At 35.6% G+C, this 15637-nt stretch overlaps 1 protein-coding gene across 7 annotated transcripts in view; it reads left to right on the plus strand.

Annotated features, from left to right (window-relative positions):
- The window catches only part of SCLT1 (sodium channel and clathrin linker 1), a 52408-nt gene that overhangs the window by 9229 nt on the left and 27542 nt on the right, over nt 1-15637 (plus strand). For all 7 annotated transcript variants that reach the window (XM_075150157.1, XM_075150158.1, XM_075150154.1 and 4 more), the window contains 6 exons: nt 1022-1087; nt 3720-3790; nt 9519-9609; nt 9782-9873; nt 11567-11744; nt 15253-15351. In XM_075150157.1, the coding sequence (XP_075006258.1) occupies nt 1022-1087; nt 3720-3790; nt 9519-9609; nt 9782-9873; nt 11567-11744; nt 15253-15351 (597 nt within the window). The remainder of the gene's footprint in view (nt 1-1021; nt 1088-3719; nt 3791-9518; nt 9610-9781; nt 9874-11566; nt 11745-15252; nt 15352-15637) is intronic.

The raw sequence follows: 15637 nt of genomic DNA on the forward strand, positions 1-15637 counted from the left end.
TCTTGTGTTGCACGGTCAGTTACTGGTAACATACACATAGCAGAGCATACAGAGTCGTTGGAAGCTGTTAGAGGGTTTAGGGCTGTCAGATTCCGCTTTTCATTGGTAACTAAATTCTTGGTGGATTTTAATGCCATTGTAACAAGAATGAGGTTGAGCTGCCTTTTATTCTTAAATGCTACTGCTCTCCCACAGGAAAAGACTTTTCAGTTAAATAAACTTTTTTATTTTATATTTTGCTTTTAATTGAGAAGCAGAAAATAGCTATCAGAGGTAAATAGAAATAGACCGACTAGAATTAGAATTGACAGAAAGCAAAGGTGAAAGAGGATATCGTTGTAAGGGTTGGACATAGTAAATAAGGGAGTTGTTGGAATATGTTTCTGGCATATACTTGGCCTTGAATCTGTTAAACACAGCACAACTAGTAAATATTCCAGTTCAGGGACTAGGGTCCTCTCTATGCTCTGAAGACACTTGGTACGCTGCAGATGATTTTTTTTTTTTGTGTGTGTGTGTGTGTATGTTATGCTAGTTTTCCTAGGAAGACAGAGTTCACTTTCAGGGACTTGAGCTGAATTGAACAATTTTTTGTATGGACACAAGACATCCTATGTGGCAAAGAGCAAATTAAACGTGTCCATACAGGCATTTTTTAATTGAGGGGTACATGTTTGCTACTGTGCTTAGCAAAAATGCTTATACTAGCATCGTAGTCTGTGTGGCTCTTTAAAGGCGCTACTCATGTATGCTTTCACATTTTGATAGTAAGTGTGTATGAGGTTTGGAAGGAGGCAATTTGTAACTGAGTGAAATTCAGATACGTTTTTCTGTAGTAAATCTAATCTGCCAGTTAGGTCAACAGCTAGAAGCAATCTAATTAAAATCTACAAAGGCATATTGAATTTCCTGCAATATGTATAAATTTTTTTCAAAATGTTTTCAGATGACTATGAAACTCTCTAATTATACACTCTTTATGAGGATAATGATTTTAAGAAGCTCTGAATTCTCTTTTTAGGATCAACTGACTGGCTTTCAACAGTTGACTCAGCAATTGCATATAGCCAATGAGAAGATAGAGTTGGTAAGTAAAACCTTCTGAACAGTGACCTAGTAAATTATGGTTTTCTCCTACTAGAGACTTAAAGTATAAAAGAAAAGCAAGAAGTGCTTCATACATACCTGGTTGGAAGAGAACTTGTGCCACTCGGATTTGCAAACTTCTTTAGGGACCAGTCAAAAATCAAGTAGTAAGGGCTTTTTTTCCTGAACTCCAAACACCAGGTCAGGGTGGTTGAGAGGTTAGCTCTTTAATACTATGTGAGCTCTTTCTTCAAGAAGTCAGTGGTAAGCTTACACTCAGAATTTTAGTATGTGGCGAGTGTACTTCAGTCACACATTCAAAACCATCTTCACAAAGGAAAAATTTATTTAAATTATGACCTCTTATGTAGGCTAGCTCTGCCACATGTTATCGATTCCTCATTTGGCACTGCTGGCTTCAGTGTCTGTCACTGACCTTTTCAGGGTTTTTTCTGAGCTCTAATGATCTTCTATCTTCTGATCATCCATATCCTTAGGTTGTGAGACTTCTTAGTCTCTAAACTTTAGTCTAGGACTTCCAGGATTGACAAACAACTTTTATATGGTAGAAAAATTGAGATGAAAGACTTGGTGAAGTTTCTGGCTGAGCACCTTCTTCTCTGAAGGACATGATTCCTGTGTGATTTTTGATTAATGTCTGTCTTGGATACTGGCAGTGCAAAAAGGCTCCTAGCCTACTCTAGGCAGTCTACTCTGTTCTGTATTTATGACTGGAACCTTCTTCCCTCACATCTGACCTATTGTTAAAATATAAGCCTGTTGCTTCAGTGTGAAATATTGTAGGTATGAAGGAAAGATTAGTGTAAGTTCTTTGTCGTGGTGCCTGTTACTGAAAACTTTTATATTGCCATCTTTTCCCTTTCCCTGCTTTTTCTATTCTGTTCAAAGCAAGTCAAGTCTTTAAATGTTCTTTGACTATGTTTTTAACATGTCTAATGATTCTGCTTGGTCACCTTTAAATTCTTTCCAATTGTGCCGTTATTCTTGACTGTGGTGCTGGAAACAGTACAATATTCCAATCGAGCCCCTACCAATGTTGAGTAGTATAATGCAGATTACTACAGAATTGTGTCTTGCAAGCAGTTGTCCTGTTTACAGGCTATTTCATTAGTATTAATAAAAGCAAAATAATGCACTCGGAGAGGAACTTTTGCCTTACGTAATCAGTGATGGTCTCAAAATTAACTATTCTATGAAGATAGATACTGTAGAGTTACTGGGAGGTTGCTGTCTGAAAACAATCTCAAACAAATACAATGATGAGCTTTTAAAGCAGTTTTGCTGAAGATTTGGAAGTTGCAGACTGATCTGCTGTTACAAGCAAATCAGTAGTAGGTACCTCAAAAAAATAGAATGCTTAAAATCAGAAAACGTGGAGAGGAGAGAGTGAAATATATGAACTGTTTGGAAGAGGTGAAACAGACGATGTTAAGATAAAGGTAATCCATTTGTTTGCATTATCCAAAAAACATTTGGCAAGGTCTATTACCAAAGGCATAAAGATGTCATGGGATAAAGAAGCATGCCCTTTCTTGAACTAACAAACTGAAAAATGGGAGTGAAGAGACAGAGTATTTAGTCAATTTTTTATTACTGTGGTAAAACAGCTGTGTTTCCTAGATGTTGGAGTTGCTCAGGTTGGAGTTGTTCAGCATATTTATAAATGTTCTGGAAATGAGATTCAGTATTGAGGCAACAGTGTTCACTACTGATGTTAAACTATTTAGAGTAGTGAAAACTGACGTAAAGTGCAGAAATTTGCAGAAAGATCTCATGATGTTGAGTAACTGAGTGAATTTTATCTGACATTTTGTTGGTATTAAAGCAAAATAATGCATGTGGGCAACAGGGAGCTTTCACTTTGGGTACTCTCTGGTAGTCTTGAAATTAACTGTTACCACTCACAATAGGTATTTTAGAAGTAGGAAGTGTCTGAAAACTATTCTTAGCAACAGTCAAAAAAGCAAGAAGAATGTTAGCAATTATTAGGAAAGGGAGGGAAAAGAAATAATGTGCTTAAGTCCACAGTGCAGTAGCATCTTGAATGCTACCTGCAGTTGTGGTCATCTCTGATATCTCAATGGAAGATACATGTATATGTAAGATCTAGAAAAGGCTAGGAAGGTAACAAAAGTATGAAATTATTCTCAAATGAGAAGACAGTTGAAGGAGAATGACACCCCCAGCCCTATGGCTGGCATAGAAAAAATGAAGGAGGAGCAATTGCTTATTGTTTGTCTCTAAAACAAAGGAATTCTTTCCAGCAGTATGTGATCTACTGTGGTACTCATTGTGACAAGGTATTCTAGACACCTAAACTAGGTGGGAATGCAGATGGTAGGTCTGAGCTGTTACAATTCTCATCTCGGGAAGTTCTTACACTACCAAAATATGGGGAAAGAAGAGGAGGATTAGGTAACATCACTCTGCATTTGCCTTTCTAAAATACTCTACCTAAACTGTGGCTCTTGGAGACCAGCCACAGTGTTAAATAGACCTTATTGGCTATTTTTATGGTGTTATATTCTGTAGAAATGCCCGATAACAATTCTGAATATATAACATTTACAATACAATAAGAAACATGTTACAAATATCTCCTTATTTTGCAGAGCAATCAAGAGTTTCTGAAAACTGTAACAGAACAGAATGTGGAACTAGAGCAGCTACGAAAACAACTGAGGTATAAAATAGGCAATTTAAAAAATTATTAAATATCTTTTCTATAGTTTTTTCTAACCTGCTGCTGTATCATGGGCCTTGTTTGTACTGCAGAGTGACTTGATAGTGATAGTTACAATGGTTTCAGTTAATGCCTCCTAAGTTTGTTACAAATGTGTGCATCCTTAGTGTTAGGGTAGCATATTTCCAGTTAGTGTTGTTTGGTTAAGCTGTTTCCTGAAATATTCAACATTTGACCTTTGATTTAAAAGGAACAAAGTGTCAGTATCACAACAAAATTGACTCTGAAGATAAGTTTTCTCTAAACTATAGGCTCTTTGGAAGTAATAGGTAAGAGAAGCGTTCATTATATTCCTGAAGCATATCAAGGAAAATGAGAAAAATACCTGCAAGACAATTTCAATATTATTTGTATTTACAGCCATAGTCTGTTCAATGCCTGTTTACTCTATCTGTTAACTCTTTTAATTAGTGATGGTTGAGGTCAAACTAAAATTTAATTTCAGTAAACTGATTTGTGAACTGACAATAAAAAGGAAATGGATTCATTATCAACCAGTGAATTTTTTTTTTTTTTTGTATAGCATTACCTAAAGTTTTCAATATCTTTTAAAAATAAGCTTAAAATTTATAATGTACTTAAATTTTGGTTTAATTATTAAATTTTCTTTTGATTTTAGTATTGTAATTTCCTTTCCTTTGATACTGTGATTAAAATACTTAATATGGTTGGACTGCTATGATGTTTTAGTTAGTTCTATCTTTTGATTTTAAAGAATGTCACCCCAAAAACGGTAAAAATAATTTCCATTTTTATGTAAACAGTTAAAGATGGCTGTGTGTGTTTGTCCATGCACATGTGTTCATGCACTCAATTTTGCATGCAGCTTTTGCAGGTAATGCTGGTATTTAGAAACCTAGGTTGGCTGAATGCAGGCTGATACTGATCTTATCCCCCCAAGAAAGAATGGCTGCATCAGACGTTCCCTCTCCTCTCTTCCAAACCCATACAAAATATTACATGAAGAGCAGTTGGTATCTGTTGCAATGCTAAGTGCTCATCACTGTAACGATTGGGTGTTATACAAACTTCAGCATCTGTTTAATGAGTGTAGTTGTACTATATTAAAGTTACTCTGTCACAATACCCACAGTAAAAGATACAAGTTTCGAGTGAATGAACAGATTAGTTAGTGTTGAAAATTGGTCATTGTTGAATATTTATTAATCAATTTAAAAATTGGTCTTTTTTTCAAGATTGCTAGTATCCAAACTTTCTTGCTGTTAGAGCAATAAAAATTAGCTGCTTCTAGTATTAAGCTTTCCTGCTTACTATAAAAGTAGTAAGTAATGTACTAATTACCTGCTTGGTACGCTATGGGTTGTTTACTAGAAAAATTTTGTTTTAAACAATGTTTATTTTTACATTTCCTTTGTACAATAAATCTAGGACCAGAACCTGCTTACAAGTGCCTCAGTTACCGAAGATGTTTTTGAGGGGGACTTGCTAGCACCTCTCATTTTTATTAGCCAAGATTTTTCCATGGAAAAACTATTTTCAAAAATAGTGTGTTTTGGAGAAGGAAAATGTTGTGACAAGCAATCAAAGATTAAGGTGGTATTCAGGGTATTTGCTAAAATAAAGTATTTCCAAACTCAGTCATCACTTGCAATTTGCTTTTGCATGCTACTATTTAATTCTTGAAAGGGGAAGAAGAGTATTTTCATATCCCTACTTTTTGGGATCTCTTTCCTTGCAGAGGGTATTAGTATTGAATTACTGTTTTGGTATCTCATTCTATAAATCTTCAGTCTTGCATTGACATGCTTGCATTGACATGCTTACATTGACTCATGTAATAAATAGGCATGCAAGCAATTAGCATTAACTGAATCTATTTTAGACATTAAATAAATGCTATTACCATTTAGTTTGTTACTGCATTTTTAATACTCTCAGTGGTTTTTATTTAAAAAAAAAAAATCCAAAACAAACAAACAAACAAAAAACCCCAAACTTAAAATCATTCCGCTTGTGGTTGTGCAGCCAGTTAGGTTTTTTGGTCAATATTACAGATGTCATGATTTTCTTTGGTCTCATCTTTATTTCATTTTTTAAAAGTAAACTCCTTTTTAGGCTTGATCCTTGGAGTTATATGAAATTCTTTCACAATAGCACTTCGATCAAATAATTTAGAATATGGCATGACAGCCAAAATGGCCAAACTCTTTGATCCATAGCCATGCATACACACAAGGATCTGTATAACTGTCTATATGGCAATGAACATGGATAGTAGAAGGGAAGTGCATGTTTTCTGCTTAAACTGCTGCTTCAGGAAGAAGGTATATTAAGAGGTGGAAGTCCCTGGGACTGACTGAAAGCTAGTGGATTATCTTGCTCTGAACTTTTACTCACACATGCCCAAATATATATGCATATTTTTGTTTAGTTGCGGTTTTAGAAGTAGTGAAATTGTGAGTGAGTTTAGACTCCCATGTAAGTATCCACAGGGCTGGAGTAGTCATCTTCCTTCTCATTTCAGGACACTAGATTTCTGATTTAATATGTTCTAGCTGGGCAAGACTGCTCAACACATGTGGCTTAAGTCAATCAAAGCAGTTAACTGAATGCCATTAATCAATAAATGGACAATCAGTGGCCTACACATTAATGATCAATATTAATAGTATAACAGGTAAACCATGATACTAGGCATTTGCAATATATTAATAAACAAACACAAATTATAAACAGCCTTCTGTAAGTGATCCTATGAAGTACTAATCTCTCACACACTGTCTTGCTTGCTCTTATACGGGTACACACACCTTCTCTCACAGGAAGCATGGATAAAAGTATGTGCACAGATACTTACTTCGCCACCTGCCGGAGGTGTGGATGCTCGAGCTTTGTGTGTGCTTGTGCTGCTTCCTGAAGTCTGCTGGTTGTGCCCTGCTGAGAAAGCACCCCTTGCGTTCCCATACACACACCTGGTACATTCGTCCCCATGTATTTCACCCTGGGCTGTCAGTCTGCCAGCTGGGTGCAGGCTGCTGCTGGGGTCTGCTGGGGTGGCTGCTCTCAGGCTTGGGAAAAGGTGACAATGCCCATGGGGTGACTCCTGGCAGGGTCAGACGCAGCTTCACTGCTGGCCTGTCACTCTAAGGTCTGTCACCCACAATCACAAGTTTCCATGTTTCCTTTCAAGCTGTCATCTTCTCAGAATTCTCTTCGTAACTGTTTCATCTGTCTGGCGATGATTATGAGCAACCTTTGTCATTGTTACTCTCCCCACAGCATTCTCAGTTTTGGGCAAAGAGGCTCTTTGAGGAATTTTGCATATCTGATTACAGGCAGTGATTACACTTGTGTTCCTCTCAGATCAGCTAAAAGTTCTTGCAACCCTAAAAACAGTACTGTATTATACTCACAAAGCTTATGAGAGCAGCTCTATATAGCTCTAAAGTAAGTGCTGCAGTGATTCTCAAAGAAGTCTGGAATATTTTCACCAGTTGTTTCTCTGACATGAAGTTTGCACGGATTATATAGCATATATTGCAGACAATTCTAATCCTTTTGGATGTTTTTAATAGATTGGCATTGATTTATGGTGATAGAGTAACAAGTCTGGAAGGGAAAAGTAGATTTAAAAAAAAAAAAACGACCTACATATAAGAAAATTTAGGTTTGATTTAGGTTTGTGTGGCCTAGATAGAGTGTAATTTTGGAGCTTTTGATATTGCTAAGCTTATAAATGTGTGTTGATAAATTTTAGCTATTTTAAGATCAATATATAGCGAAGTATACAATCTGACACATGTAGCCATAAAACACTTTAAAGATGCTCCTGACGTATGGTCATCCTGTATCTCCAGTATGCGTGCCTAAAGGAAGACTGCCAGATTAAGCTTTGGCAAGTAATCTGGGGAAAAAGAAGACAAAATTAAGAGTTCTGCTGGAAGTTATTTTCACGATGATACTAGCTTTTATTCTTTAGATCAGAAGCTGACCTTACCCAAAATAAAAAATTGAAGTTTGGGCAAAAACGCCCTAAGAAGTGTTTGAGAACTGAGTCATTGCTTCTCATCAGTGTTAACATAAACTCAATATAAAATGTACAGTTACGCTGCACTGTTTACATACTATTTATGTACTAATATGTTAGCTATTAAAGGGTCATAATCTGCCATGCGTAGAGACAATGTAATATTTGATGTATTTCTGTAGAGAATTGAGGTTTGAACAGATTTCACTTATTTATATGCTAGAATTTTTATTAAAACATCTATTAGTGCTTTAGTGTTTCGAAGCTCTGTTGGCATTGCTAAGACGGAAACTTGGCATTGCTAGGAGAGGTATCTGCATTTTAGAATCTAAAAGCTTTTAAACAGAGATGACTTGCCAAGATTATGTTAAAGATCTATTGCACAGTGAAGAATAAAAGCTGAATCTTTAGAATCAATTTGTGGCTTGTTAAACACACACCTCTGAATTTGATCTGAATCTGAATTTGGTCATTAAAATGCGTTTTTAATACTTAAGCTGTTCTGAGTTTTATAACCTCTTCATATTTTTCTTATTTTTTCCTTCTTATGCTGGGTTTTGAGTTTTCGTTTTGTTTTGTTTTACAGCTCATTTTAAATATTTTAAAATATTTTTGGGGAAGCAACTTAATGTCCTCATAAACTTAACAGTACGTTTTGTAGGAGAAAGGTGCATGATTCAGATGGAGTAAGATCAAAGTTTTGGACCTGCAATGAGGACCATGTGTCTGGGAATAATGTTTTTATCTTTGTTTTTGCTTTTTAAGAAATGATAACAAAATCAGCTTTTCTGATTAATTAAGCTGAAATTAAGTATTTGCTGTAGAATTGCTGGGTTTATGTAGATTTTGCTTAAGATTTTCATAGGTATAATATGCTCGTCTTTTATGCCATTAAATCAAAATTACTATTTTTATAAGGAATTTTTGCTTGAAGTTGATTCTTAAGAGTCTTAAATATTTTCTAGCTTCTTTTCATGGCTATTAGTGCTCCAGTTTGCATTAGCTTATCTAATACGTTTGCTCTTTTTTAACTTTATCATTCATTCAATCATTGGTCTTTAAATTTAGCCTAATATGCAGCCTGAATAATTGGGTTACACCCCAGGTGAAGGACTCTGTATGTCTTTCTGTTCCCAAGTCAGAGGAGTAGGAGGATTGCTCATTTCAGTGAGCTTTTCTATTGAGGAGGAAGTCTGATTCATTAACTACTTTTTTTTTTTCCTTTTCTGTTTCAGCTCGTCAAACCTCTTCAGATTACAAAGCACATCAGCTAAATTCTTCAGGAGTGGTTAATGATTTATTTTAATTCCTAGTAAATTGCTTTAAAAAGAGAAATCTAATTCTGAAAAAGATTTCTGTATTAAGTATCTGTGGCCAATTATATTTAAGTTATTGAATCACTTAAAGTCGTCCCAAATATTTAATCAACACATATATACCTTCTTGTTAAGCTATCTTTAAGAAGTCATTTCCACAGGACGATTGTTTAATGAATTTGGTATTCCTCTCTCACTGCCACATAGCAAGGAGGAGAAGAAGGGGGAAACCTTTTCTGGCCTGTAGGAACAGTATTATGAAATCTGACTGTCCTTCACAGCTTTTTCAACAAAGTTGTAATGGAGTCGGTTTTTTCCCCTATAATAATTGAAATGTAATTCATAGACTGTTTTCTTTATGCAGGCAAGCCAAAATAGATGGGAGGACAGCAAATGCTAAGGTTGATGAAATGACCAAATTGGCAGAGAAGCTTCAAGGCCAATTGGAGAGAAAGGTATTCTAGCGAAAGGAATAATTTTCTATTGCAATTGAACGGCTAGTCAGCTATCTGAGTGCTGACATTAAATTAATCGCAAGTTGTTCTCTAACTTGTTTTATGTTAGTATATCTTTATTTTGTTCAGGGAAGCTCAGATGATGTCTGGATAACATATCTATTCTTTCTAGGAAGAAGACGTGATATCTGCCCAGCAAAGAGAAACAGCATCTGACAAACGCTTGCAGCAAATGCAGTCTAGTATAAAACAATTAGAAACAAGGTAAAGATAGCTCATTGGGTGTTAATAACAGGAGACATGCAAGTGAGATAAAATATTACGGTTTTTTCAGTTTCTGTGTTTTGTGTTTCTGAGCAGTTTTGTTTTCTCAAAATACAGGTATCTTATGCTTGGCTGCTTTTTATCTTATTTGTTCTATTCTGCAACCTTTCAGAACAGCTTCTGATTTCAGTGTATTTCAAATTATAAAACAGACCACCTGATTCTCCACTGTAATGGAGAAAAAATGAGGCATATATTTTTCATTCTAGTGCATAAATTTTAGTTACTCAACTCTCATTAGCTTTAGGTGGCATTCTAAAGAAAAACATTCACACTGAAATTTGAAAATGTTTATGTAAACTAGTTGTTTTTGAGGTTAATACAGATTTTTATTTCCGTGTTAAATAAGATTTGGTTTCAGGTCTTAGTTCAGCAATCTTTATATAAAAAAGATTATTTAATAAAACTGTTAAAGCACACTTCTTAACAATAAATGCTAGTTACAGAAGTAGTTTGAATACCTGCTAAGGAGTGGAACTTTAATTCCAGCACTATACTGGAAAATCTAAGACTCGATCAGGTTCTTTTATGTGGGGTTTTTTTTTCCCCCTTCACTTTCTAAGGATATCACACTTAGCTGAGCACAGTGATTTTGATTCAAGTATCACGAACAGTTGTTGAATTATTACCGTTATTCAAATGACCTAATACCTAAGAAGAATTCGTAAATTTCTTATTGAAAGAATTGTGTGACGGTTCATCTTCCCTTCTTGGTCACAGCCTTGTGAGCGTGATTAGCAGACTCTTCAATAACTGTAGAAACCAAATAATTACTAGGGAACCAACCTTGTGACTATGTGGTCAAGTACTGCCTCGAGGAGTTGCACAGACTTGTGTGGCTACCTCTACTTGATGAATTTCACCAGCCTAAGCGTTGTGGAGGCTCTTAAGTTTATTTTAGAATGTCTTAAGGAATTAGCTAGTTTTATTATTTTCTGTAGGTTTTTGGTTCTACAAAAATTGTGCTTTGGTTCTACAAAAATAGGGTGGTTGTCTTGGTATGTTTTATTAAAAAACATGTTAGAAAGTAAAAAAGCATGGCTGCTTGAAAAGGCAGCCCAAGTGTTGCCAAAGTGCTCATTATGGATATTTAGAACCGTGCACTTTATTGAACCAGCAGCACTTGTGGAACTTTCTGAGATTTTTTTGAGGATACCTCTGAGACTCTCTTGCCCTTTCTCGTGCCTACCAATACTGACAATCATAATTAAACAATAAGAATGTCTAAGCTGTTGTAAAATTACCAGTGGTTTTCTTGTTCTAATGGTATAGCTGCAACTTCATTGCCCACATCCAATTATTCCGTTTCTTCCACAGAGGAAAACTTTATTCCTTCTGGGGCTGTTCTATTCTGTTTTAATATAGAACATTTTTAGGGATGTATCCCAAGATAGCAACATTCTTTTAAGGATCTTCTGAGATTAGATATCTGAGTTAACTCCCTTAATTCCGTTGCTTTCTAGAACTAGGATGAATATTAAACTCAAAGACTCTGTCCAAAAACAAGCAGAAAACCAGGAATGCAGTTTTGGCAACCTATGAATAAATACTTCCAATTAGTTTTGTTTGAGACAATTAGTGTCTTAATTAAGCATCTTATTGTTAAATGAGTAAAATTATTACTGTCTTTCAGATTACGTGTTACTGTCCAAGACGCTGAACAGCTGAGAACAGAAAGAACAGCCCTGGAGAAACAAATCGGAGAGCTTCAGACAAAGCATGCTAATCTAGAAAGGGAGAAGTATGATGCTGTTGCAAAAGTCCAAGACTGCATACAGCTCTTAGAAGAAGCTAACCTACAAAAAAGTCAGGTAAGGCAATGGATGAAAATATTTCTTAGATATTAGAATACTTTCATCACTTACAGTTGTGAAGTGCCTGATTATGTTTTCTTCCAGGCGTACATGCATTCGCAATCAAGCTTCTTTTATGTCTGTTGTACTAAAATTAGTAATGCATAAGATAGCAAACTATGATATGACCATACATTACTTAGACTTGTCATACAGTGTAAGTTTCAAAGAATATGTTGAGTGCCTGGATAAAGATGATCTAAGTGATAATACTGTACCTGAACTTGAATTTTCAAAAATTTTTGACAGAGTTTCTTACCGAATACTTATAAACAAATTGGGCTGTCAGAATAAAAAGGAAGGTCCTGTTATGAATTTATAACTTACTAATGGTTAAGAAAAAGAGCTAAAACTAAAGGGACTTTTTTGTTATATGACGTTAATTATTCAGAAGAAATCTGGAAAAGTGACTGAGTAATGAGTGAGTGAAGTCTGCAGTCAGGAAAAAATTGCAAAGGCGTTTATTAGTATACTATAAAATGGCAGAAGAAATTCAAATGTGCCATACTGGGTGCTGAATTTAGTCTTACCAGTCAAAAAACGGTTTAGGAGATGGTGTGGATGCCTCTTAAGAATACACACAGTCCTCAGTGGTACTTGATACAATGAATAGAATGTTCAGAATGAGAGTTAAAAATAAAGATGCCTTTAAACATAGTGCACCTTCATGTGCAGTTTTGATCAGCCCATTTCAGGCAAGACACAGGAGAGTTAGGAAAGTGCAGGAGGAGTCAACAAAGAAAATTAGACATGTGGAGAGGCTTTAAAACAAATTTTTATATACAGTATGTGATTAAACTGTCATAGGATGATGTGTATGCCAAAAGTATAGATATGAAAACAGTCAAATTCACGACAGGAATTCAAATTCACGGCTTCCTAAAGAACAGCATCTAGTGCAGCAAGTTTTGACGTGTCTATTGATCAAAAAAAATAGTCACCCTGTTTTCCCAGTTCTTAACTTTCCTGAAGTATCTGCTGTTTGCCCCTTTAGGAGATAGGATATAGGGCTTGGTAAACTTTTGTCTAATACGGGCTCTTTGTTTTAATGCTAAGCTTCAGTTGGAGTCAGAAATCTAGTTAGATTTAGAAATCTGATGAATTATGTTTGCTGGCAAGACAGAACTTTAATGTACATCTGATGACTGTAGCCATCAGTAAGTGAAACACAGTTTAGGTAATGTCTGTGGGAATAAATGGAGAATCTTAGAATTGATTCTATTTGGGCTAACATGTTGAACTGTTGAGCAGTTAAGGAGATAAACGCTCCCTTTTAGTCTGAAGTTTCTTTTCAAACTTGAGGAGCCTCCTAAACTAGCTTTTTACTTTTAACTTTTGGAATATTAAAGTTAGTGTTGCTCTTGCATATTAAATTGAAATTAATTTGATATTGATTTGAAATTAATTGATATTAATTGCAATTAAATTGAATATTAAAGTTAGTGTTGCTCTTGCTGCAGACCTGCCTCCCTTTTTTTTGACAGAAAAGGGAACTAACTTCTTTAAAGAGATCCTGCTACCTTCTGGCCTACTTCCAGAATAGATTAAAATATTGACAAAGCTTAGGGTTCTGGTCATTACTGCAGTTAAACTTCTGTGATTCTGCTTGTTATACAAAAGAGGATTATCATCTTGCTATAGTCTTTCTTCCCATATATTTATAGTCATTTAGGAAACCCTTTGGTGGCATCTTTTCATTTGCATAATTTCCGTATAACTTGCTGCATCTCATTTGCTTTATGAACTGATCTTCTACAATTCCCTTTACCTGTTGGTCTCTGGTTCAGAAAGGGGTGAAAAATGAAGTTTTCCATACTCCAGCTCTTGATGGCCGCCTTTGGACTTGTCAGTTCCTTTTCCTTAGTAAGATATTTTGATCCTTAACAGCATTCCCCTACAGCCCGATAGTGAAGAATGAAGAATGAAAGGTAAAAATAAAATAATTTTTTTCAGTTTAAAAACCAGAAAACACTCTTTCATTTGAAAATTACTGGTAAGGAGTATAAATCACATTTCCAGTCTGCTAAGTATTAGTACATCAGAGCAGTGTTAGAAGACCATTTTTCATCCAAAAGTAGTTCAGCAGATCACTTGATGCCGCTTGCTATGAACTCACATGAAGTTGACAGAAAGAAGTGGTCCAGTAAAAATTATTGTGATGTAAATTGCGTCTTTAAGACAGTAACTGAACAGTTACAGATAAATAAGTGGCTTGTTATAAGTAACCGTTTAGATTGATGCTGCAATAAGAATAAACTGGAATTTGCAGACACTTGTTAATTTACTGCTCTGGCTAAAACATTCTGAATTTTTCAAACTGGGAAGTTTATTAATGAACAAGATAAAAAAATGCAGCATAATACACGTATCAGTTAATTCTTTGTGTCTTAAATTGTTGCCACAGAGGTTTCTCCCTGCTCTGTAGGAGATTGAGGGGTAGGAGTAACAGGCTGTCGGAATGATGCCGCTTCTATTACATTAACATTATAAAGCACACAAAGCTAAGCTTACAAAAAGACATCAGAAGAATTTTAAAGGAGTAGTTTGAGAAATAAAATACAAAATTGAATCGAATGGGAGCAGTAGAAGAGAGTATGACCGATGAAGTGGCATGTTACTGCCTGAAGTGAGTAACCTTCTATAGGCTGAATTTATCTTATCCAATAGGGACGTTTTTATGTCTTTCTCCCATTATGCATCTACATACTCTCTATGTGGCACCTAGGATTTTTCATCTCACCCATCAAGAATTCTGTATTCTGTAATCTTTTCAGACCAGTATGTCCTATTACACTTTAACGTCGGTAGCTTTCTTGCATCCTCTGGAGGAAGGATTCCTTGCTACACCTTTTTCTGTAATTCTCGCCATCCTTTTATGCTGAAGAGCTGTTTGGTTCATTGTTATCCACCATGAAATGGACTGTATACACATTCCTTAGTTACTTATAAATTTTTATTTCTTTACTTTTAGTTTTCTGGGAGATAAGTAACGTAGAATATCAACCATAAAAAATACCTAGCTATATGTAGGAACACGTGTGTGTATATACAGGTATTTATTTTCCTAACAGAGAACTTCCTATGCGTCACTGGTGGCATTTTTTTATTACAGATCCTGGCCCCAGATGAGAACATTGGAGAGTAGCCTTGGCTTTTCGTCTGAGTTCCTATGCTTGCTTCTGTATAATTCCATGCCCGGCCAAAATCTGAAAGTCCCAATAAGAAGTCCCAATAGAAGAATTGACACGAACTTTTTGTGTGGTTCTCATTTACAAGAATGTGCACTTAGTGCAAAATGTTCTCGCTGTTCTTGTTTTCTTGTTGGGTCTTGGTGTCAGCTACTCCAAAGTAAAAAGGAAAAAAGGTTTTTTGAATAGTGACTGTGTGGTGTCTTCTCTCAGTGCTAGGTTCTATGTCACCACTGAAATATTACCAGTAGTATTTCAAGGTTGTTTTTTTTTTCTAGGCACTCTTTGGGGAGAAACAAAAGGAAGAGGAAATAAAAAAAATGAAGGATGAAATGTCTCAACTTGCAGAAGATACTGCTGCAAGAATTAGAAAGGCAGTAAGTTATGATGTTTAGAAAGAATGGGAAGATTTTTTGGTTTTCCTCAGTGTGAAAAGCTATTTGGTGCCTGGTCATCATGAGCAGTTTTCTTACAAGTGTTTTGATAATATAGGTAGCAAGGCAGCATGCTGACAGTACTGTACCCTTCAGCTTTGTTATCTAGACATTTATTGTTCCAAACTAAATGATATTCTTAAATCTCTCAAGAACCAAAAGTGTTGATGCCTGTGCGGACACTGGTATGGAGAAAACCTGAAAGGAGGTTGTAGCGAGGTGGGTGTTG

The sequence above is a fragment of the Calonectris borealis genome, chromosome 4, assembly GCF_964195595.1.
Source record: "Calonectris borealis chromosome 4, bCalBor7.hap1.2, whole genome shotgun sequence".
Classification (NCBI taxonomy): Eukaryota; Metazoa; Chordata; class Aves; order Procellariiformes; family Procellariidae; genus Calonectris; species Calonectris borealis.